Source organism: Hemicordylus capensis, chromosome 2 (genome assembly GCF_027244095.1).
Source record: "Hemicordylus capensis ecotype Gifberg chromosome 2, rHemCap1.1.pri, whole genome shotgun sequence".
Taxonomy (NCBI): Eukaryota; Metazoa; Chordata; class Lepidosauria; order Squamata; family Cordylidae; genus Hemicordylus; species Hemicordylus capensis.
In genome coordinates, this window is record NC_069658.1 from 422,954,914 (window position 1) to 422,980,782 (window position 25,869).

The 25,869-nt window shown below is 43.5% G+C and overlaps 1 protein-coding gene across 5 annotated transcripts in view; it reads right to left on the bottom strand.

Annotated features, from left to right (window-relative positions):
- DIP2B (disco interacting protein 2 homolog B) overlaps window positions 1-25,869 on the bottom strand; it is a 241,709-nt gene that overhangs the window by 115,076 nt on the left and 100,764 nt on the right. For all 5 annotated transcript variants that reach the window (XM_053301091.1, XM_053301088.1, XM_053301087.1 and 2 more), the window contains exon 2: window positions 11,874-11,945. In XM_053301091.1, the coding sequence (XP_053157066.1) occupies window positions 11,874-11,945 (72 nt within the window). The remainder of the gene's footprint in view (window positions 1-11,873; window positions 11,946-25,869) is intronic.

A 25,869-nucleotide genomic window follows, 5' to 3' on the forward strand; every position in this document is an offset into this window, starting at 1 on the left:
GTACATATAAGCCCCACAAGTCAATCTTTATTTCACAGAACTAAAGAGATGCGGTTTAGACATATGGCAACCAATTGTAGTCTAGAGGACGCAGATTTAGACATATGGAAGCCCCTAAAACCCAGGACAGATTACACTAAACAGACTTGTTTCCCAGTCACTGGTGAAAATGTATATGGTGAGATGTAAGAGGGACTATGTAAACAGCAGCACTGGCCTCTGCCACCTACGATGAACAGTGACATATTTTTGATCAGTACCAACCAGCTGTCTTTCGTAAGCATGTTTAATAAAAGGTGAAGGGAACCATTTCCACTGAGGTTTGCCTGAATCAAAAGCTTGGTGGGCAACAGCTTTACAGCTTAAGAGCCCCTGCCCTAAACCAATCGCTGTTGCCTCAACGTGTGGGGTAATTTTATTCCAGGAAACTGACATGCAGAGGTAAAAACGATTGTCCGTTGATGCAGACTAGCTTCTTTTGAGGCTGCTGCAACTATGACGAGGAAAAATAAAATCAATGGCATTGGGATGCTTATTGATCCAGCTGCATTTGAAAAAGGAGACACGGAGAAGGGGTTAGACTGGCAACCCTTTTGAGTTGGGGGGCAGAGGAGAGAAAAGCAAAGCAGGTAAATGAACCACACTTGGCTTTAAGTTACCTAATACAAGCAACAAAAATGCTTGAGCTATATAAATGCTATTCATTATTACAAAAGAAAAGCCCAGCTATCCAAGACACTGTTTAAAAGGCTACTCATTTCCCCAAAGGCGGGGGGGATGTTCTGAATACACAACTAGGAGACTTGTACTTACAGACAACACCAAGAACAAGATCAATTGTGCATACCAGGGAATATTATATGCATTATCCTAATTCAATCCATCCAGAAAAAAACTTTTTAATTTGGGTGCATCATTTCACACATCCTGTTCCTAATGCACATATTGAATTTAGAACCTTTTGAGGATAAAGAATAGGAAAGAAATATGTTAAGAAACATATATACAAAGGGGCAGAAAGGAAAGAGGAGGGCACATAGTAGAGGCCCTCCACAGATTCCTTGGTTTTTGAGACTTAAATGACAATATATTATCACACCTTCACTGCCAGGGGAGCGAAAAACTGTGATATTTTCCAGTTTTGACACCTTGGAAGCAGCTTAACACCTTGGAAGCCTTGTAATGTAAAGAAGCACAAGGTGTTGGCCTAGGACTGTAGAACTGCAAGGAAGTCCTCTCTGACCTCTGGCATCAACCAGAGGGCTTAAGGGCCACTGGAAGATTTATTTCTCTGCCTCTATGAAGAACGTCGCAGCAAGGGGACCATGCTGGCCCCAGTCATCAGCCAGATAAGGAGCAAACTGAAGGGAGCTTGCTTGCTTTGCCCCCACACTACCACCAGGAAGAATTCCAACTACCAATTGATCTGGAACTGCAGACCTAGAGCAGCACACTCTAGCCTCTGCTAGCAGCCAGAGGGCGAAGGATTGCTAAATTGTGTATGAATATATGTGGGATTTATTATTATTGCAGCCAGAGGCACACCTAGGCAATTTTGGAACCTGGACCTAAAGGTCTTTGGAGGCCCCATGCCACTGCTGCAAAATAATCTGCAATTCACTATTTTTTACACCAGAACATGCTCAGGGAAAGCTGGAAAAGTTTTTTTTAGAAAAAATTCTGAATAAGATACTTCTCACTGATCTGCACAGACATACCATATTTTGCGTTGAGAGTCCTGGCACTTAAATCCTGGCTGATTACACACCTCCTTGCTCATTCGTCATAAACCCACAGGTGCGAAACAAAGTGCATTTGTAGAAAAAAGACTGCACAACCCCAAATGGGGTCACTGGAGGTACTGTGCTGGGGGTGGACAAGGCCAGTTACTCTCCCCCTGCTAAATAAAGAGAATCACCACGTTAAAAGGTGCCTCTTTGCCAAGTTAGCAGGGGTCACAAACCAACTAGGACACAACACATGTCCCTTGTTCCACAATTCAAACACATACCTGGATCACAAGCCAGCCTGGACATATAGTGCATTTATAAAGGAAAATGTTAAAACCATAACACATGCCCCTTGCTTCAAAATTCTCACTCAGATCTTCTGGATTTCAAACCAACTTGAGCATAGGGCATTTATTTATTTTTTAAAAGTGTGTTTATTTGGATGTTAACAGTTAGCCCCACTTTCACTAGGTGTGAAGTACTCTGCGATAGAGATAACTCTTTCAGCCAGCTTTAATGAAGTAGGGAGGGAATTGATTAAATTCCAACTGATAGACCAATCTACTTCAAATTAAATATTCAGAGCCCTCCCACCCTGCCCTACAACTGTGCTCAATATCAAAGCCCTATACCAAGCCATTCCAGGAGATTTAAACAGTGAGGCAAAAAGGGGAGTGTGTTACCCTTTTTTATGAACACAAAGGACAGATTGCTCCATATGGGGGTAGAATGATGGTCTAATGGGGGGCTTTATTTCCAGAAATTTTTGTAATTTTCTGCCATGAAACAAGCCACTTATAGGACTTTTTTGATTTTTTTTAATGCAAAAAAATAATTATTATAAATCAAGTCAATCCATTTCAAATTCAATCTTTAGAGCCCTCCCAAACTGCCCTACATCTGTGCCAGACAGCAAAACCCTATGGCAAGCTGTTCCATAAATATTCAAAGGGAGGGGGATACACACAAAAAGGGAATCACATACAGTAACTCCATTACTCCTCAAGGTCTGAGGAGAAGTCCCAGGCAGGCACAGGCTCAGCACCCGAGGTCAGGGGAGGCCAAGGCATTTGGTGTGCACAGGCCACCACTCTGCCTCCTTTCTTCTCTGCTGTCTGGGAAGCTTCACAAGACCTCTGGCAGAATCAGAAAGGCCTCTGGAAGCCCGGCCCACCAACCAAACAGCTGATGTTCAGGTGAGAGGAGCTCAGGAAGGTTGCTGCTGGGAGAAGATAAGGCTGCAGCTACCCTTGGCCCTCATTGTTGTGGTTGGCCTGCCGGCAGACAGGCAACAACACAGCAGGGAAATGGAGATTTGGAGGCCACAGGGGGTGTGGTGGCCACAGGGGACCAGATTTTTGCCCAGAAGTCCCGTCTAAAGAGCACCAGTGATTGCAGTTATATTATTGTAATTAGCTGGAAATCACCTTGAAGATCACTCACTCAAAAAGCAGGGTATTCATGTATTATATTAAATAAAAACAGAGGAGGGAAATTACAAGACCTCATTCTAAGCAATTAAGACCAGAATTGATTTAAGCACCAGAATAGCAGCTATACGCCACTCTTAGTGTCTTGGCCACAATGCTCTTTTTAAGAAGCTTCTTTTTCCACTGTTTCAAAAGACTAAACAGATTAGATTAGGGCGTGTCAAATTGTTCTTGTAAATAAATGGACAATAATAAAGACACACTAATGAATGTAATTTTCCTGACACAGTTTGGAAGCTTATTGCTGGTTAATTATCACATAGATATATAAAAATAATACTTTTCAGATTGGCTTTAGCTACACTTCTTAACCAGCTTTGATTAAATCCTGTTATTTACAAACTAAAATGGTGGTCATATCTGTCTTGGTTTGACATGTAATTGGAAGGAGAAATTTCCTCCTGCTATGTCAGCTCTGACCAGGGTTCTCTTTTCCACTTATACATAGTATGCAGCCACCAGGGGGTACTTTTGCACACCAAAGATACAATCTGCACCAGCAAGCAAAGCTGAAAAGATTCTGAAGAGCAGGACCAATATTTTCCATGTTGCAATCAGGAAGTACCTGATAGGACAAGGAGACGGCAAGGTCTGTGCAGGGCAATGGGAAAGGAAGTAAGTAACATAGATGACTAAGTCTAACAACCTGCAGTCATTATGAAATATTGCCCCATCATCTTGTGAATGACAAAAAACTATGTATTTGGGATGTGTTTCACAGACAAGTTGACATGGTGTCAGTTTGGCTACAGTTACACTCGTATCTGCGGCTCTCCTATGTAGCAGCAGGATACTGTCCAGTGCCTGCAGTGGAGATGACTCACCTGGTTACAGTCCCAGGCGGGGCAAGCGCATCAGAGTGTGTGCTACACAATGGAAAGACACAAACTGACCCTGCTCAGCTGCCTTTGTGATGTTGGCAGCACTGTCAGTGACCATGAACCTTTGGGCAAAGGTTTGGCTGCCCAGACAGCCATTCCTCTACCTGGTGATTCATGGTTGCTGACAGCTCAGCTGCTGTGTGCTCCATGTTCAGCACCTCCACATGCAGCACAGCCCACCTGTGCTTTGCTGCATGCAAGTTGCTGGCCATGCTGCAATGACCATCTGTTCCCTCGCTCTCCTGCCCCATCAGTGTGCCGTGAAGACAGAAAAGCAGCGTGCCTCCCACTAGGATTATCCCACAGATCTGCAATGAAGTGCATGCTGGTGTCAGGTGCTGTTGTGTGCAGCAGCCCCGACACAGCCACCCTGCATGCCCAGTACAGGGAGGATATCACCCAACTGCTTAAGGTGGTCCGTGAGGGGATCTTGTAGTTATGGACAAGCAGTCAGAGTAGCCTGCAGGAGCCAGCATTCTCCACCACCTGGAATGGCTGGTTGTCCAAAGCGATCCTCTCCCCAGGTGATTAGATGAAGCTCTGGGCGACCAGACCACTACCCACCAACTTCGCTTGCTGTGCAGGCAACTTCCTCTGCTTGGAAGCAGGAACCTTGCTGCTAGCAGAGGACATACCAGGCCTATGGCTGCCAGCAGGAGCAGGGACACGCATGTGATACCATTGCAGGTGCTGCAGCATTCCTGTCCAGTGGCGGATTAATGCATAGGCAAAGTAGGCACTTGCCTACGGTGGTAAATTTTGAGGAGTGGCAAATTTGCCTGTGCGTTAATCCGCCACTTGCGGGGGGGGGGGGTAGTTCTACTTTGAAAACTTTTAAAGCCACCACTGTGCGAAGGCAACAAGAGCTCCTAGTGGGCCCACCTGCCTCCCAAATCATGACAGGTCATTGGGCTGACTTCGCTCGTGCGTCTGGCAGGATGATGGCGGAGACAGTAGCGAGAGCTCCTTCCATGGGCCCACATGCCTCCCAAATGACAGGTCGGGCAGTTTCCAGGCCATTTTAGGCCTCTGCGCACATGGATGCAAGGCCCGAAATGGGCTGAAAATGTTTTAAAAGTTGCTTTAATTCCAGCCCCCCAGCCCTTTAAAAGGGGAACCCTTGCTGTGGCAGCAAATCTCTGGTCACCTATAGGCGGCAAAAGCTTAATCCACCTCTGTTCCCATTGCCCCAAGATGCTTAGAGTTCTTATGCCTGCTGACCTGTGGATGCAGACAGCATAGTGTGGGTCGCCATGGCCAGGTTGTCCCACCACTATGCTGCTCTAAGTCCAGAACCATTGTGTTGGTGGTGGTACTAGGGCTGCTGGCTTGTTTTGGAGGCTGCTGCCGCCACCACCACTGCACTCCTTTCAGGACCAAGAAGGTCCAGGAACAACCAGAATGACTTCCTCCTGCTGATGAGAGCCATCTGGCTTATCTAGCAGCTGCTGTCACCTCCTCCACTGCCATGGGAAGAGCTTCTTCCCTGACAGAAGGAGACCTCCCCGCTACTTCTATCTCAGCCACCGCAGGCGGCTGAACTGCTAGGCCAGGCTCCTCTGAAAAGGAGAGCCTGCACACAACCATATCATTGAGGATGGGGACAACTCGAGGAGTAGACCACTCTTGTCATCACCCACCACAACTAGCAGCATCTCTTCTCCCTCTACATGGGAGAGGCTGGCCACTGCTCCTGGCTCCGCTTTGCACCTGCCCAGACATCTTGCGTTTTTAAAAAGTTTAAGCCCTAATGTTTTTTTTATTTTATTGGGCGGGGGGGTGGAGAGAAGAAAAGAAGCACCTTCAATAGGATGTCGGAGGTGGTCTATGTATGCCATACACAGCGCTATCTATAGCATTGTAGTAAACACCAGAAGCTAGAAAAATAAAGCAGGCGGGGGGGGGGTTAAGGAGACCGAGCAACAATGGGGCAGGTCTAAAGGAAGGGAAGGCAAAGAAGGGCAGGAGGTTACTGTGGCCTCTCTCTAACACACCCTTCCTGTCCTACAATCCTACCACCTAATCCCTCCCTCTCCCAAACTAGCAAGCCCTATTTAAAGAAGTCTAACCTGTTACCTGATTGAGGCTGGTGGGATGGGGGACTCACCTATCCAGCATCTTTGGCTGGGGGCTTCCAGCGGTGTCTTCAGCTGGAATCTGCCAGGTGTTGCTCTTGGAGGCACTCTTGGACCAAGCAGACACCAGGATTCAATAGCTGGGGAAAGGGGAGTTTGGCACCAGTCAGGCACCCACCCATTCACCCACCCAATTAAAACAAAAAGAACCTAGGGGGAAATGAGACAGTCAGAGAGAGCCTGGGCAGGCTGGGCACCAAAGAGAAGTCACAGCACACCAGCCTGCAAATAAAAATAAAAATAAAAATTTATTCCAGCAGCAGCAACAACAACAAAGAAGAGGTGCAGCTTGGGGCCACAAGAGGAAAAAACACCCAGCAGAGTGCCCGAGTTAATATAGCTTCTGGGGGCTAGCTACTACAAGCAATAAGCCGGTTTTGGGGTTTTTGCACATCAATACAAACAGTGTGTAAAGATTTTTAGAAATATTTTTTTCACCAGGGTCCGAACCAGCAGCCCTGCCTCCAAGTCTATTGCTCCTCTGGGGTACCCTGTTATCTTGCCAGTGTCCAGGCTGCAGTCCATTTGTTTTTCGTGCTTGCAAATTTGGTTTGGGGCAAAATTCCCCCAAGCTAGCCCAAATGCATAGATACACACGTGTGTAGCATGTACATCTGTGAGCAAGCATGGTAAACACCTGCACTAAAATCACTGAAGTGCTGGCTTGCCTAACCGGCCAGCCATAAAAACTGCAACCCAAAGTGAAGGCTTATGGGATTATATAACAAAATTCAAAGGAAGCATACACACTTGCTATAGTTTGATTGCAGGCATACAAAAAAGGAGCAAGACCACTAGGCAAGAAATCTGCATGATTGTTTTTTATGCAGCCTGTGGAGAATGACAATGCTAATCCTTTGTCCAGAACAAACGTTTATCAAACCAGCTGTGAGGCTCAGTGAATACCCATTTGTTTTGTATGCTAGAAGTCTGCCTGGCCATGTGCTTTCCCCCCTGCAACAAATAACTCTGCATTTTAACCCTCCGTTTCTTAGAGCAGTCCATTTCCATCTAAAGATGCTAAATGCAGATTTCTTCTTAAACCTGCGAAACACTATAAACAGAAATACGAAAATAATAAAATCCATAAATAAGAATAAGATGATCTGCTTACATTAAATCTAACTCTTGCCTGACTAACCCATGTGCATATGCCTGAGCTTTATATCCTCAAACCTCAAGCTGGTTTCACACGGAAAAAGATTCCTGCAATATCAACAACTATTCTCCTCACTAGTTTTACTTTCTATTTTTCAGTTTAATTAACAGTCCTATGTCAACATAAAAAATAGCACAGTGAGTCTTACACTGTTCAGAAAAGCAACTAGCCACAAAATAGTTTTACTAGTCCATCTGTCTTCACATATCAAAAGACAATTATCTGTGACACATTAAAAACCTGAAGATGGCTGGTGAGAATAACACTTTTCCTCCGAACTTGCAAAAAAAAAAAAAAAAAATCAGTTCCTGACCACCTAGAGGCCATTCTGACTCACTCTTTAAAAGTCTGGCATAAAATGCCAGTGGTGTAGTGTTGGAACAGGACTGGGGAGACCTGAGTTCAAATCCCCATTCAGTCATGAAACTCACTGGGTGACTCTTGGCCAGTCACTTCTCTGTCAGCCTAACCTGTCTCACAGGGTTGTTGTGTGGATAAACATAACCATGTACACCACTCTGTGCTCCTTGGAGGAAGAATGCGATATAAATGTTAAAATAAAATAAAAATAAAATAAATGAAAATATTTTATTTTTATTTCATATTTGACAATACAACTGAAGTAGTAGACTAGAGATGAGAAACTGTGGATTGTCTTAAGTCAATAGCAATCTGAATCTGGGACATTCAAGCTCATAGTTCATGCTACAAGTCAAAGGAGTAGTAAATATCCATATGGGCTTACTAGTAAACTGAGAGCACACAACATGGACATGCTATGGAGGTACTGTAAAAGCATTTGAGAGAGATGAAACAGTAAAAGTTGAAGGGCTTTGTTGTACAAGGGAAGGTATGTTACAAAACACATTAAATGTAATTAACACAGAGATGAAGAAATTGGCCTGAATGATGGAGGGTGGTATTCCAAGCACTGGCTGAAACCACAAGTGTGTTCACTAACACACAAGAGACCAAGAAGAACTGAAGGGGCAGAGCAGCTAAAATAATGAAAGGACTAGGAGCTTAAATGAGAGCGGGGAAAGCTTATCTGGCAGATTACTAACATGTCTGACAACAATGCAATCGATCACAAAAGCTACATGTGCTTAAGAATGCTCATGTGCACACATGTTTGCAAGTTACTATTTAACCACAGGGGATGCACAAATCAATCACATTCAGTCAAGTTGCTTAATTACTGCAGTTGGAAGGGAGAGGGCATGACAAATCATTTTATATACTATAGAGAAAGGGTTGGGCAGAATATCAAGGCTTGGTAAATCTAATCATTAAAAACTGGGCAGATGATTCTATTCACTATCCTTAGGAAATGATTACATAATACAACATTTTGAAGAGTGAGGAAGCACATTTAGCCAAGCATGAGAAGGCTAACAAGGCTGTCTTTACATTCTCTTGACCAAAGAGCACAAGATGCTTTGCAAGGGGAGAATGTCTGAATCTGAGCAAAGAAGGAAATGCATACGAAACTATGAGAAATGCATACCAAACTATAAGAAATCCGCATGTATGAATGTGTGTATACAGCCCCCATCCAGGGTCACCTCTTACCACAAATAGACATTTTGAAGGGCCCTACAATTAAGAAGAGCAATATGACAGGAAAGTTTCAAGTCCAAGAGATTTGTCTCACACTTCAATTAAATCTGAGCCTCAAGCCTACTCAGATCCCTTCCTGCTCCCCATGCCCTCCTGTGCCTGTCATTTTGATTGTATGCCTGTGAGCAGGGATTGTCTTCTATTTTAGTCTTGCACAGCTCCTAGTAAGTTTTGTGTGTTTTTTAGATAAATTATCAAGCCTCAAACTGCAGTACATCCCATAACACTAGACACATTATTTCCTACATAGAGATTAATTGTAGGAAATGGTGCTTTATATAGCAGTCCATAACAACTTATCTTTCAAGGAAACAGGTTCATTCTGTTGACTGGCAGCAAAAGTTCAGCAAAACAGATAAGGTCCTATCTTTTACTGATCCACCTTCAAGGAATTTCCTTGATATGGTGCAACTTGGTAATTTGACATGGAAGGGAGCCTGGAGTTCTAATCATCATTATTACTCATTTCTTGGGCTTTATCTGTAAAATAAAAAGAGAAACACTTCTTGCACCAGAAGTTTACAGGAGCATTAGTTCATACTGGAAAATGTTTTGAATTTCTGTGCTCTGGCTGGCCAGCTAGCTAGCTATTGATTGATTGATCTGATTTGATTTATATACCACCCTTCCAAAAATGTCTCAGGCCGGTTAAAGCAATAAGACCATTTGTGGATGGTCCAGATAATTTTTCTCCTAAACAAAAAACAAAACACGTGCAAAGAGTTATGGGGGAGGGAAGAGCCACACCAGGATTCAAAAACTACCTATGACCAAGAGGTAAAAAGGGAGATCATTTCTTGGAGAGTTTTTTAAAGTATTTCCATCTGATCATTATAATGCAGCCTTCCAATATTAGCACACTCATTTGCTCTACAGTTTTTCAACTTGGCTACAGCTCTCTAAATTCATTCCCAGTGCCTTCAAGCATAATCTAGAGAAAGTCAGACATACCCCAAAACCCACTGAAATCAATGTGCTTAACTGTATCATAGATTTCAGACTTCAACACATCTTTATGTTTGCCCTCTTTGTGCCTCAGGTATTCGTTACGGGTGTGTGTGGGGGGGGGGAGGGGTATTATGCTGCTGAATAACACACAATGAGGCTATTCTCACGACCGTAGAGCACTGGCCTAAGGAAGGCCAGACCGGTTTTCCATGGTTGTGTGCAGCACCAGGAGCCACGGTTCATGGCTGCTAGCACGACTAATTCCCTCTCCCCCTAAAATGAGGTTAGTGGAGCCAGCACTCCAGTAATCATGTGGGCAGCTGATCTGGCCACCCAGGGAGGAGACAGTGATTGTCTGCAGGGAGATAAGCGCTTTCAGGCTTCCTCCACGCAGAAGGGGGTAGCCTCCTGGAGCAATCATGAGGATCACTTCAATATCAGATACAAACAAGGTCTGCCTTTTGTGGATTTCACAAATCAGTAAAGTTCATACAGCAGAGTGAAGAAGGATGAGAATGCAAGTTCAAATGTTTAAAGGCTCAGCTCCGATTTCAGCACAGTAAGACAGCTTTTCCATGTGCCAGAAAACCCAGCTGCATCACTACTGTCCAGATTTTCCATGCAGCTCAGCACACCTGTTTAAGAAGCAGCTGAGGTTTTTTCTCTCCTTAAAACAGCCTGAATTATGAATTCTAAGCTCTTTTGAAAATGCAGCCCCTTGGCATATTTAATATAAGATGAAAATTGTGAAGTTCTTTTTTCCCCCCTACCAGTGTTGAAATAACCTTGAAGGTGATCATTATCACGATCCGCCCAAATACACACTGACAAAGCAGAAACCATTCTGAGGTACTGACATTCAGTGTCCTTTTACCCTCATTCTTCTTTGGCATAAATTCAAATAATCATCAGCTAATTGCAGTAACAATTGCATCACAGGATTCTCTCCACATTCTACCAATTCACTCCAATGCAAAATGACCTTGAAGCAGTTTGACTTTATTCTCTCTCCCAGTTACACACATGTGCGCACCCATACCCATACTGCAGCTATTTTTTAATAAAGGATCCTTCTGCCAATTCTTTTTCCTACCCTGGAGTGGACATTACAATTATTTCCCCCTAAATAGGCACCCTAAGTTTACAGCACTGAATGGAAGTTAACATGCACAAAGCATTCTGACAGAAAATACAGAGCAAGCACACAAAATCAATCAATCAAACAAACAAGATGCCCACCAAATGCCTGGAATGAGTACGGAGAGATGGCCTTAAAGTCAGGCTACATAGCTGAGCAAACAGGTGTGCCAGCTTACCCCTCCTGTTTTCCTCTTGAGGGTTGGAGGACCCCTCGAGGATGGTGTGGGATGTGGCAAAGGGGGTTGCAGTGGGATGTGGTGGGGTGGGATGCCTGAAAACCAGGCATAAGCAGCTCCCATGAGAGGAGTTTTGAGCAATTCCTCCCTCCCACAGCAACTCCTGGCTGCATCCCATTCAATTCCAATGGGAGGCTCAGGAAGCTGCTGTGAGGAGGGGGGAGAGGAAGATGGTTTGCTTGAGAGCTATTGTGCTTGCACTACTTAGGATCCAACTTAAAATGTATTTTAGTGCTTTGTTAACCCCTAACTATATTGCAAAAAGCAAACATCCCTTCTCATCCCATCCTCCCCCCCCCCATATACATTTGTTTCTTCTACCCTACATTGCCGTTCTACTTCAACAGGTCTAGAGCAGCTTAAATCAAAGTACCCAGGAAAGTGCATCGGGCTGCATGTCCAATTACTAGTCTTTCAGCTTGGCAAAATTAACTGCTGAGCTTCTCTAGAATGCCACTGAGATTGTGCATCTTCAAACCCTCAAATGTAATCTTTCTGTGGCAAAAGCATCCCTTATTTAGTACCAGGACCTACCTTGGGTCTGTGGAAAATATGGAGCCAACAGCTTTGCCCTTTTCTTCTCATATCCCTTCTGGGTAATGTCCCCTAAAAGAAAGCAAGGAAGCAGAAGTCAGACATATGTTGCCTTGTATTTTAAAATAGTAAGAAAATATGTTTGCATACACACAAAGTGTAGACCAGTTTCCTGTCTTCAGGAGCAAACATTTCTACTATACAAACGATCAGATAAAGGTGGAGAGATCAATAATTGCCCTCAAAGGCCATGACTGCTGCATCAAACAATTTAGAGATTTTTTCCTTCAGTTTTGACATTATATATCCAACTTCACTAACAGCACATTTATTCAAAGCAAGTCAAATATCGCTAGCTGTCTTTTCAGATGCTGTGCAACATGAGCACTGAAAGCCGAAATGCCATACAAAATAGGATACGTTATTATTAAACTATTCTCCCTGACACCGATCTGTTGGATATGCAGAAAGAACCATCTGGCTGTTTGTCTTTCACTCTAAATTCTCACTTTACGTCTGCATGGCAGAAAAGAGGCTAAAAACAAGAAAGGATTATTAAAGTAGGCAGGGGAGAAAACCAGGAATACTAGAAAGGGTTTAATTGTCTCTACAGCTCTGTCTTCACTCCCAATTTCACTGCTTGGTAGGGTTTGAAGAAGAGTTGCCTGGGAATTACCAAATACAAAGAGGATAAAATGGGCAACACCAGAGTGTCACAACCAGTCTAGTAATATACAAATATATGATGAAATCATGATGAGCTTGCTTCCAGAATTTGTGTTCAGACTCACATTATTCCCAGAGGGATTTTTCTTACCGAACCAGCAACGCATACCAATATTTAGCAAGAATGTATCTTGGGTGAGGATGGGGGGAGGTTCTCAAGTATCTTGAGAGCTACCCATTTGAGATTCTGGGTAACTTGACTGTCCTGGTTAAATTCTGTGGACAGGTTAACAAGTCCAGAATTGTTAATGAATTACTACATGAGTGATCAAAGAGCTTAGGGTACAAAATGTCACCTCCTCATCTACTGCCCTTGTTCTTCTCCGCTATGGATGCAGCCGCCGCCACCACATGACTCAGAATGTTGCTGGCTATGGAAAGGAGATGGAAGGAGTGGAAGAAGTGTGGAGAGAACACTGGGAGATGCTCTAGCTAGAGCATCTTTCCACACACTCCTCCTCTTCATAGCCAGCAGCTTGGAGCACCTCTCTGCCAAGCGTGGAGCACCTCTCTGCCAAGCAACATCAGTACCACTGTTGGGCAAAAAGCCGTTCTGAGGGCAGCAGCAGAAGGAAGAGAGGAAGGCAGAAGTAGTGATGGAAGTAGAGCAGAAGCATCCTGCCACCACCCAATAATCCACTGTCCAAAGGAACTACCTCATAGAGTTTCATTAAGGGGCTGGCCCCACATAAAAACCAAAAAAAGCTGAGTGTGTCTCAAACCAGTCAATGAGGGTACATATCAGTTGCTTTGCTCCACATCTCACCCTCTGTCTTGCTCTCGTGTCTGTTTCATAAACCCCTTTACTCTTAAGAAATGCTTCACACATTACATGGCGATGACGTTTACTACAGCTACACCAGCATTATAGCAGTGGTTCCCAAAGTCAGTGCATGAAGTGGGAAGGGTAGACAAGTATTTCTAAAAGCCCCAAATGGCAGCTGCTCCCTGGCATACGTTGCTATGTTTTTAGGAATGCACACCTGTCCATCACACCTTGCATGTTTGCCACAGGTAACACTAACACAGCCACAGCACACACAACCATGCAAAGTGCAAAGCAGCTCTCCAACTCAATGTTGCCTCAGGGACTAACAATGTGCCTCCTCCAGAGGCACAGAAAGGAGCTCCCTACCAGTGATTGAACGAACCGCTGACAGGGGAGACTCCGCAGTGGGACTGAATGGCCCCGTCCCCTGGTACTGGCCACGCTCCAAGGCAGACGTCGACACAGGGGGTGTAGCTTTAGTGCGTGCAACAATCTACAATAGCAAGGGAGCCACTGGCAGTATCCTGGCCACCAGCAAGCTCCCGATGCCCCTGAGTAGGGCTGTCCTAGGGGCAAGGCAAACAGGGCAACTGTCCTGGGCCCCGCTCTTTTAACCCCCATTAAAACTAACTGGAAGGGGGCCCTGCACTGACTGATTTGCCTCAAGCCCCACACCCCACCAGAGCTCTCTAATGTCAGTCCTGCCTCTGAGGAGGCGTATCTTAAAGCAAAACAAGGATTCTGTTATAATGAAAGTAGCACAGACTCTGTGCCACAGAGCATCAGCAATGAAACATCCATGGGGCTCCTCTCGTGCCCAGCACACCAATCCCTATGCCAGTTTTACAGAAGGTTCCTGTTATATCAAATCACTTGGGTGGTGAGAACAGGAAGAAGCTCCTTATGCACTCTTTGACACAATTCAATGCTTCTTCCAGCCTTAGAAGAACATCAACTGCCAATGGCAGGGGAAAGGCCAAGGAAACCAGCTGCCTCCCCACCAGCCCCACAACAGTGATTATCACCACTGCTACCACATCAACAGATCAACTGTCAGGGGCAGAAGACCCAGTTCCCAATTGCCATTGCTGCTGCTAGCCTTAGATGACCAGCTGACAGCTGCTGCTGCTACTACTGAAGAAGGCCCAAATCTAGCTATCAGCTTTAAAATCTGATTACTAGGACCTGTCATAACATGATTCCTATGCATGTCAGAATCACTTTTTCTTATAACTGCCTTGTACATTTTTATTTGGTTAACAGCCTTGAGCATATCAACAGAAAACCAGGACAAACAAGTAAATAGGGACATCATATGGATATTTCCCTAGCATGCCTTACCCAGTGGCTTGTTGGGTTTCTTCTCTCTGTCCAAGCAATACATTTTAAACGTTTACAAGTGACTGCAGACCTGTTATGATACTGTTTGTGCTCCAACATGTCTCAACCCTAAAGCAAATGGGACTTGGCCGAGAGCAACAGAGACTTCAATGGCATCCCATCCACAAACAAGGGAGAATGGGCAGGACAGAGCAGAGACAACCAGGCAGCAACACCGCAGCTGGCCAACGCCCAGCAGTGGGGAAAGGTGGTGTGTAAAAAGAAACACACACACACACACACACACACACACCCCGACCAGCACAAGTCCTCATGAGCTCAGAGCACAGTTCTGAGGGCAGCCGTGAGCTTCTCACAAGATTTAGGGCACTGCAATAGCATATTTAAAGTGAGGTGGGAGCGCTGAGGAGAAGAAAGACGTATCCGAAGCAACTGCCATGGTTCCGGGTGAGGAGAGGGGCTCAAAGGGCTGAATTCTCAGCAGGATGACTCTGACAGGCTCAAGCCATTACATTTCCACCATTTCTTGCTTCATCAAACTTATACCATCTGGGTTTGGCTAATACACATTCTATGAAGAAGTATGCAGCACTGCTCCCTCCAACAGGGATTCCCAGATGTTCTTCACTACAAATCCTAGCATCCTCAGCTGCAGCGGCCCTTTGCTGGGGATACTGAGAGTTGTAGTCAACATCTGGGAATCCCTGTTAAAAGAAACACTGGTCCGAAGCACATCACCACTTCACTTCACCTGCTAACTGGGCAAAGAGGCACCTTTCACCGTGCTGATTCTCTTTATTTAGCAGGGGGAGAGTAACTGGCCCTATCCACCCCCAGCACAGTACTTCCAGTGACTGTTGCTGGTGTCTTATGTTTCTTTTTAGAATGTGAGCCCTTTGGGGACAGGGAGCCATCTTATTTGTTATTTCTCTTTGTAAACCACCCTGAGCCATTTTTGGAAGGGCGGTATAGAAATTGGATGATGATGATGATGAAACGCAACTCTGAGACCCAGAGCAGAGAGACAATGCCAACACTGTCATTTACTTCATTTAGGACTAAGTGCCAGTCAAACATTTCCCAGATTATGAAAGCACCTAAAAAACACTACTGTTGATAAACAACTGATACAGGGAAATTTGGGAATAGCCCTCTAGAAGGCAAGTCATTCATTCATTCATTCATTCGCTTCCTATAATCATGCCGATCTACCATTCCAAAAGGATCTGAAGAGTTCATCAGCAAGACTATCATCTACACCATAAAGACAATGACAAGGAAACTGTGGTCCATTTCAAAACATTAATCCCAGAGCTATCTAGGATTCAAATTACTACTTTAGAAATACCCAAGAATCCATTGGGACTTTTGACTTATTCCCTTCTGAATGACGGACCCTGGGCATACTGAACTAATCATATGATAGTTTTAACATGTTATGGTCAGACACACATGAACCCAGATCCAAGTACAAGCAGTCTTTGCATGTAGTAGAGAACAGACAAAAAATCCTGTATTACATTACAGGGTGCTCTTTAGGACACATTTGAATAGGATCCCAATTATTCCAACTGATTCCACTGCAGTCAACTAGACTCTCAAAAGCGCATTGCTGACAAATGATGATATCACAGAAGTGGATGAAATACTGATGATGCATGAGGTCTTTTGGTATAACTGAAGGTACTGAGCCCCCTTTCTGAATGGGTCAGCACAGCTCTGCTGTATAAACTTGAAGCAAGTAAAACTGACTTAAAGAACAGTTTGCCAAATCTATTACTCAACCTGCAATGTCACACTCAGGTACAAGTAGGGAGGCAAAAAATAAATAAAAATTGTGAGTTTCTAAAACATTCCACACTTCTCTGCAAGATTAGGCCAATGCCTTGTAACTTTAAAATGTTTACACAAAATATACCCACTTGGATCACAACAAGCATAATTAATTTTCTACATGAAAAGCCACTGTATTACATGCTTGCTGGTAGCGTGGAAGTATTGTATATGCAAAGCAGCTCATACAGAATTTTTCCTTTAGAACAGGACTTTGACATCATTAAAAGAATAGGTTTTAAGATGTCTGAGTTGTTTTAAGCCTGAATGGCACAATATGCATTATAACTACTACTACAAGTGGTGCATGTTTAGCTAAGAGCAGTCCACTAGTAGTACCCTTCTCCATGAAACCAATCTGATCATCAAGATCAGATGTAGAGAAATGATTTCAGTGGCCACCTCCCTAAAAGATCTGGCAAGGGCTAAGATTGCAGAGGAGGAGGGGGGAAACCACTCTCAGTTCAGGTCAGTGACAAGCAAGGATTTTTCCTGCCTTACAAATGTCTACTTTAAAATGTGATATCCATCCCAAGCTCTTGGATCTGGGGCAGGTTAGAAGTCCAAACCAAGCAAATAAAATGTGGCATGTGTGTCAACACTGAACATTTAAAAACTAGCTTTCACAGTCCAGGCCTGTGGTGGGGGGTGGCACGGGAAACATTAGGTATAGTTTCATCACAAATAAAGGTAGTAGCAAAATCAGGTACAGTCTTCACCCAGCAAACAGATAGCAAGAAACCTGATAGACAAACGCTTCCTTTTGTCTGCGCTCACTTCTTTACTGAAGAAAATAATGTTACTGGCTGATGCCTGGCTCATGCCAAGGCATTTCAAAGCAGTCTTCAGTCAGTTTGTTAAGTACAACTTTCCAAAACCAAAGAAAGCAGAAGTGGATCACTACAGGTGATTGAGAACTGCAAGACCAGTTTGTAAAACATATTCTACATTAAAGCTGCTTCCAGGTCCCTGAAAATAGTCCTGGCAAAGATAAAACTGAGTGAACAAAAACTACTCGCTGAGAAAGATAAATGACCTCAAATTGTCTTCTCTGAAACAACCACACTGTTGTTAACAAACTCAAACTTCTTTCTGGCGCTCTGCCAGTCATCACTGATGTTTATCATTCACTCTGCACAATCCTGAGACACCTCTAATCTTAAGGCCATACCTAGTGGCAGAGGAATTCAGACATTTAACTTCCCATTTACCTGCAAAATATGACAAGTGAACTGATACCTCAGTCTGGCTCCTTCTTACAAAAAATCTTTATCCATAGTATCACTGTAGCAAGACAAATTATATCTTGCTTTAGCTGCCATGTCTCAGCTTAAGCTATCTCACAGGGTCATTTCAAGGATGAAATTTGAATAATCATACTGCCCTGATTTCCTTAGAAGTTACCCTTTATGTATAAACTAACACAAAAAGACTTTGTTCACCTTAACCAGACAATGACTATTACTGTTGTAAGCCAATGGTATCCAAGGAAGCATTTGAAGTCAAAGGAGTGTTTCTCCTTGGGGAAAATAAGGCAATAGAAATATCACTGTAAGGAAAAATAGCAGCATTTACAGCAGAGGGGAAAAATGCACTGGAGTTATTATGAGGACCTTGGCTCTGATTCTCAACTTCCATCAGCAAAATGAGCTTTAAAAATCAGAGACTCTCCAAATCCTTGATCTTCATACATCCTGTATAAAGACCAAAACTGTTTTCTAAATTAATCTCTTCACTATCATTAGAAAAGGAGCCCACAAACATACCTGTGCAACAGCAATCAGTCTGTTGACCAAGAAGATACCAATACTGCTAGGATTACGCTCAGAGCTCTGAAGCTTGGGATACATAAATAATGCAGCTTCTGGCTCAGAAGTTCTGACATTTATGTTATATTTAGAGGATGGGAAGAAGAAAAAAAGTATACAATAATTCCGAGCACAACTGGGAATCTGAACTGGAGCCTAACAGAGAAACCAAGAGAAGGAAGGATACATTTTACACACTTGCCAAATGGGGTGTGTGTGGTGAATGTACAATATTCTTAAGGTTAAACAGTGAACAAGTGGGGGTGAAGTTAACAGCTATAAAACAATTAATGCCATTAATCCTCTTTCCAGAATATCAGAATGCACTGTTCCAGCAGAAGAGTATCTGAGACATATTTTATTTATTTGTTTGTTTGATTGATATACTGCCCTTCCAAAAATGGTTCAGGGCGGTTTTGAGGCTGTTCTCGGGCACAGGCAAATCCAGGGTAACTAAGCCAAGCCAGGTCTTGCCCAAGCGTGAGAACTGCTGGGAACGTGCCCAATCCCGATGGCACCTTGGCGGCAAACCCACCAAGCCAGTCACCCTCTTAAATGGGGTAGTGCTCCCTTAGCCAAATTATTTTAAAATCGCCTGCCACCCCCAGCTGCTTGCAGCCAGGGCTGGAATACTGTGGGGCTCCTGGCTGGTGTTGAGGGAATCCCCATAATGCACTGCACACTCACAGGATGCACTGTGTGAGTTCTAGGGGCCAGGGCAACACATCCTGGCCCACCATCTTCTGCGCTGCCCAAGGAGGCAGCTGCACATCTGGGCATGCGATCTTCACACCCAGACCAACAGCGAAGATTGCCTGTAGGGGAGGCAAGCTTTTTGAGGCTTCCTCCACCTTCAAGCCCTTTCTCACAGATAGTGAGAAAGGGCTCATTAACTTCCTTTCATTTACAAAACCGGTTTTAAAGGATTTTCTTTTTTTTAAAAACAGCTTTGTACATCGCTTCTTTTTAATGATTCTTCACATTCTTTTAGACAATAAATGCAGCAGACATAGATACCCAGCAGACATATCCTGGTTCAAAAATACAAAAATATAACCTAGTACAGCCATGGGCAAATTAAGTCATCCCCATGATCTTGGATCAAATGAGAACAAAATTATTTTATTTTAGTATTTCTGTGCCACATTATCTGACACATATGCGGAACCCAAAAGAAAATCACAATATAAAAACACAACAGATTTTTTAAAAATCATTTCTAAGTAATTACGGCAGATTGCTTACCTGTAACTTTCTAGTGGTCATCTGTGCTCTACACGAATGGGCTTTGCGCCTGTGCAGAGACCTCAGTTTTTCCAAGCAAAATAGAAAGAGGGAGAAGTAAAAGGAGAAGGAGAGATTATTTACGGTTCACAGTGAATTTAGCTCGGAACCACTCAGAAAAAGCCGATCTGTCCCTGGATGAAGAAAGACTGAGGAGGGAATAGCGCAGCCACATATCACCAGAGGGGGTGGGGCTACCGCCAGAATTTTGGAGAGAAGATTTAGCTTTGGAAAACTCCGATGAGGTCTCTGTGCAGGCACAAAGCCCATTTGTGTAGAGCACGTCGAAGAACTGAAAAAAAATCACAGGTGCACTTAGACCTCGGCCCTAAGAAGCATCCTGAAACGATCAACAAAAAACAAAATGAAACAAAGCATACTTTTCTTCAGTCAATACTGGATGCCTTCCTGAAAAGCCAGGGTTTTAACCAGCTATCAAATCCCCAGAGAGCTGGCTAAATGTGCTACCAGTGGAAGCATACTCCAAAGCATGAATGCAACCACTGAGAAGGCATAGTCCTAGTAAGAAATAGGACTCAAAGTAGTGCCTCCCCTGCAGTAGGAAGGAATATGTGAAAAGAGGTGCCCCCAAAAGGTATAGGCCTCAGGTCACTCGGAAATTGAAAAAGGATACTGCTTTGAACCAGGTACAAAACCAGTTAGCACACCTGGCCAGAATGAGAATGAGACATAGCCTGAGGCCCATCCTGTTACTACAAGATAAACTGCAGTTTCCAAATAGTCTCCAAAGGTAGTTCAGTTCAGGGAATATAGCAAGAATCAATGTGTAAAGTTATCAAAACATGGATATGAATATGACGAATATATATATATATATATATATATATATATATATATATATATATAGACACACACACACACACACACAGAGCTTTTCAACAAAGTTCCCAAAATGGTTTCTATAGATATAAATAAATAAATAAAATGGATCCCTGTTCTCAAAGAGCTCGCAATATAAAAAAGAACCATAAGACAGACACCAGCAACAGCCACTGGAGGGATGCTGTGCTGGAAATGGATAGGGCCAGTTGCTCTCTCACTGCTCAATAAAGAGAAATGCTACTTTAAAAAGGTGTCCTGAGGACAGGTTAGAGAGATGCATAAAGCTCAGTACTGGTAAAAGGCAGCTCTGATCACTATTGCCACCTGAGAAACCACCAGCACAACAGGGTCTAGGACAGGCCTGCTCAACTTAGGCCCCCCAGCTGTTTTTGGACTACAACTCCCATAATTCCCAGCCACTGTAGCCAATAGCCAGGGATTATGGGAGTTGTAGGCCAACATCTGCAGGAGGGCCGAAGTTGAGCAGGCCTGGTCTAGGAGAACCACCCGATTAAATACCTGATCCTTAAGGTGGAAAGTGCAACTCATTCAGGGCTAGTAAAACTGACAAGCTTTTAGACCCAGACTGGCCCACCATCATAACCTTTATCTTGTCTAGATTAAGGCTCAATTTGTTGACCCTCAGCCAACACAAAACAGTGTTTAAACATTCAGGAACTGAATTGTTGCTCCTGGATTTGATTAAAATGGCAGTGGGAAGGAGTCAGGTATCAGTAGCACACTGATACCTAAACATTATACTCCAGACTTATAATTATTAATATGATACTCCCAAAATGATTTCTCCCAATGGCCGTACAGAAATGTTAAATAGCACTCGGGACAAGATGGAATCTTGTTACTCCAAAGACCAGATCATAAGAGCAGCAGTTAGTGTGCTGCTACCTTCTGACACTGACCATTCAGCTAGAAGTGAAATCACTGCCAAACAGCGTCCCCCAACTCCTATCCATCTCAGGCAGTCAAAAAGGATTTACAATCCGCTCTATCGAAAGGTTTCTGCGAGATCCAGGAGCAAAGTTACACACTGTCCATTACTAGACAAAAACATCAACCAAGGCAAGCAATGGAGTTTTGTTCCAAAAACCTGCCCTAAACTCCAGTTGACACAAGACCAGAAATTCTGCCTCATCTAAGGTTTCCTGGAGCTATCTGACCACTGCCTGAGTGATCACCTTGCCCAAAACGGGGATTTGACACCAGCCTATAATTATTCAGATCAGTCTAAGGAGAACTTTCATCACTTCATTAAACCCCTTTAGAAACAGGCGTGCGCACATGCCTGCACTCACAAGTTTTTTAATGTCCACTCAGGTTTAATCAAGAAACTCCTACTCTGAATGCATGTGCGAACACACTGCCTTGATGATGCCACCCAGAACAAAACTCATTCCACAAAGAGATGAAAACAATTAGAGACAACACTGCTTAGAAAGCTCCTCCTCCTCCAGGAGGACTTCATCAGTTCAGACAGGCACGGTCAAGTCAACAAATGATGGGCCATAGATCTCAAAAAAATTCATGCCATTACGTTTATCCATCAAATATGATCTAGTTTAAATTTAAAATTATCCATCAAAACTTACGATGTCTCCATCAAGACCCAACTTAAATGTGGAGATTAAGTCACAAGTAATTTTATCTACAAGTTTTTCTAGTAAGAACTAATCTTCCTACTTTCCTTTCACTATCCCTACAACTGAACCAAATTTGATCCGAATCAGTTAGACAGTTCAAAAGTTAGCCTGCTTGCGCCTCAAACATTCATGCATCCACTATCTTGCATCCATGTTGATTGCCACATCACAGACTACACCCTTGAGATGTCCCTATGTGTCCCTACTACTGTACCAAATTTGGTTCAAATCGGTTAGGCGATTGCACCTCAAATGTTCATGTGTCTACCATCTTGAATGGGGGTGTATGACATCATCACAAACCACACCATTGAGGTGTCCCTGTGTGTCACTCACTACAAATTGGTTAGGCGGTTCACAAGTTAGCCCACTTGCACCTCAAATGCTTATGTGTCCACCATCATGAATGGGGGTGGATGGCATCATCACGAACTATGCCGCTGAGGTATACCTGTGTGTTACTCACTACAACTGTACCAAATTTGGTTCAAATTGGTTAAACAGTCCACAAGCTAGCCCACTTGGGCCTGAAACAGTCACATGTCCACCACCTTGAATTGACGTGGATGACATCATCACAAACTACACCACTGAGGCATCCCTCCCTATGTGTCCCTATAGCTGTACCTGATTTGGTTCATACTGATCCAGGCATTGTGAAATTGAGAGTCACACACACACAGAACCCCGGGTGATCTCATAATCTCACACCACCCAGAGAGGCAGGTTGGGGGTGGTATAGAAATATGTTAAATAAATAAAGCAGCCTACTGGAAAGTAGGCTAAAAATGTCTCACATTCCCATTCTGGAATGGGTAGATGCAAAATCCATTTTTCTATTCAGAAAAGTTTCCCTGGTCAATACTGTGCAGATGTAATGGTGGCCGAGAAAAACTGCTTCTTCATTACCATCATTCCCAGTGAAAAGAGTTTGAAATAAAATATAGATTGTGCTCAGTTACATTTAGTCAGAGTTGTTATCCACTTATTCAAGTCACCACCTGTGCAACTTCAAATCTCAACACTCTGGTGCAAAACCAATGGGACACCCAAGTTAATTACCTGGCATATGTGTGAAATCATGGCAAGAGCCTGAGCTGACTGTATGTAACACTCATCGACCTGGCAAGCAACAGGAATGCTTACATCAGGGCTGCACAACTTCAGTCTTCCAGCTGTTTTAGAACAACTCCCATCATCCCTGACGACTGGTCACTGTGAATAGGGATGATGGAAGTTGTAGTCCAAAAACAAATGGGGGGCCAAAGTTGTGCAGCCCTGGCTTATATCAACAAGTTACTTACCCAGGACACATCTTGGAACCAAAATAGGATCAAGTTGGTCTTCAAGGATGGATCATTGCCCTCTGCTGCCCTGCTGCTTTTCCAGGCACAGTGCCCGCTTTCCAAAACAGACGCCGCCCTATCATGCCTTTTCTGGGTGCGATGCCCGAATGCACAGCAACCATATGTGCCAACGCCACACACAGGCTGCTGGGAGCAGCACTGCAACTGCGCATGGCCTTTTGGAAAGTGGGTGCCATACCCAGAAAAGCAGTGGGGCAGCGAAGGAGCAGGTAAGGACCTGCTTTTTAAAGGAACCGATCCCCGCCTGCCCAAGCCAGTTCAGGAACATCCTTAATCTGTAGCAACAACAGGATACTCCTCTCAACTGATTGCCAACTATATCAACATGCCATTGTGCAGTAAGCTGTATTTGCTATCAAATGTTCAATAGACTTCCTATATTTGGAGCCGTATTCTCTGAAATGCAGGCCTCACCATCAGCCAGTGTACTCTAGTAGACAATATTTCCACTTTTGCCAGAGTCTCATTCTAACTTTAGGCAAGTCACCATCTCTCCAATTCAGTTCCTCATCTGTAAAATGGGGAAAACATAACCTCCCTGGATTGTTGCGCCAATGAAAGCCAGACTACAAAGCACTTTGCCAATTAAATATGTTATAGATATAGTTTAGCAGCAGCAGCCAAAATTACTAGAGCTTAAGCCAAGGAGAAACAAACAGGTTAACCCATTTTGTTTGAATGGTCATGCCTAGCTATTTTCCCCCAGGGTAACTCCTGGGGTAATGACTGAGAGTCACAAGCAATTAATGTGAACATTATACTGGAGCCAAAATCCTGCAATCAGAGGAGCCTACATGTCCAGACCTAACATGTGCCTGCATGTGCGCACACAAATGCCTTGCAACTCAAAGAGCTGCTTTTCTACAGCTAGAGCCAAAATCCCATTCCAAACAGTGGTGTTCACAATTCGTGTAAGGTAGTAACACCAGCTAATCCTGCTGTGCTCACACAATGAGACCCTTTCAACTTCCTCCTCCCCTTTGTCCCCCATGGAATTAGAACACTGAATCATTTACTATCTAACAAAGGCATAATTGGGACAATCGAGAAATTACAGAAAAGGATCACGTACAGGCTAAAGCAGTCCTCAAGACAAAAGGCTCCAAACACATCAGTGCTGTGGACAAAATACCTGCAGTACTAGCAGGATCAGCTGCATTTTAGGAATTCAGAAATTCACATTTTAGTTCATGGAGGTGGTGATGCTACTGCTACTTTATGCATAAAAGACATCTGTTGGCTCCAAAGAATGGTTTAACTACACAACATGAAATACTAAGCAAGGCTAATCATCTTCCATAAATGCAAAATCTCTTAGAAGAATCCAGTAACTGGCACAGATTCTGTGTTTTGCAAATTCTTCTACTTTCTAGTTGTTATGGATGCCTTTAAAAAGGCATGGAGAAGAGTGAAAACGATTCTGTCTACACATAGCTACTTGCACAATTAGTTAAGAACTTGAGTAGCAGGTTCAGTATGCTCACTAAGCAAGTTTATGCAAGATCAGCAAGTTTGCACAGTTGACTTGGACACAGAACTTTAGTTTCCTCGGAAGAGAATGAGTTCACTTCATGCAGAACTTGCTGTCATTTCAGTTTTTTGAACCAGAGAATTAACTGTTGTGTTCAAAACAAGAACATATTTAACACTATCACATCCAAGGTGGCCAGTTTAATAAACTGAACATGATAGTAGATGTCAGTCAGTCATTTATTGTTACAGTCACAGACCAGTACAATATGAACAGTACAATAAATAAAGATTAAAAGAACTTAAAATACATTTATAGCTAAAACTGAAAAAGTTAAGACAACGATAATTTCTTAACCAATCGCCGAGTATAAATAGCAGCAGCACATGATATTAGATGTTTCTTGAAGTCTTGATGTGTGAGACACTGAGGTCAAGCAAGTATCATCTTCTAAAGTGTTAAAGAGTTTCCAACTCTAATGGTGACAAAAACTATACCCACAAAGTGTTTGAAGAACAGGAAAAGAAACAGTTACATTTCAATCTCACAATATTTTGTAATCAGGTTAAACCATTAAATTTATTTTAAGTTGCCCAATAACTCAATTCCTCACCATCTATTCTGATGACTCTATTGCAGGCCTGCTCAACTTCGGCCCTCCTGCAGATGTTGGCCTACAATTCCCATAATTCCTGGCTATTGGCTGCTGTGGCTGAGAATTATGGGAGTTGTAGTCCAAAAACAGCTGGGGGGCCTAAATTGAGCAGGCCCGCTCTATTGCCTCCACAATGTAATGCAGGAACTTCTGTTTTATTGCTAGATGGGGACTTTTAAGAGACCAGCAGAGGGAGTAGGATAGGCACAGAAAGAGCCCTCTCAGCAAGTTCAGGACAGCA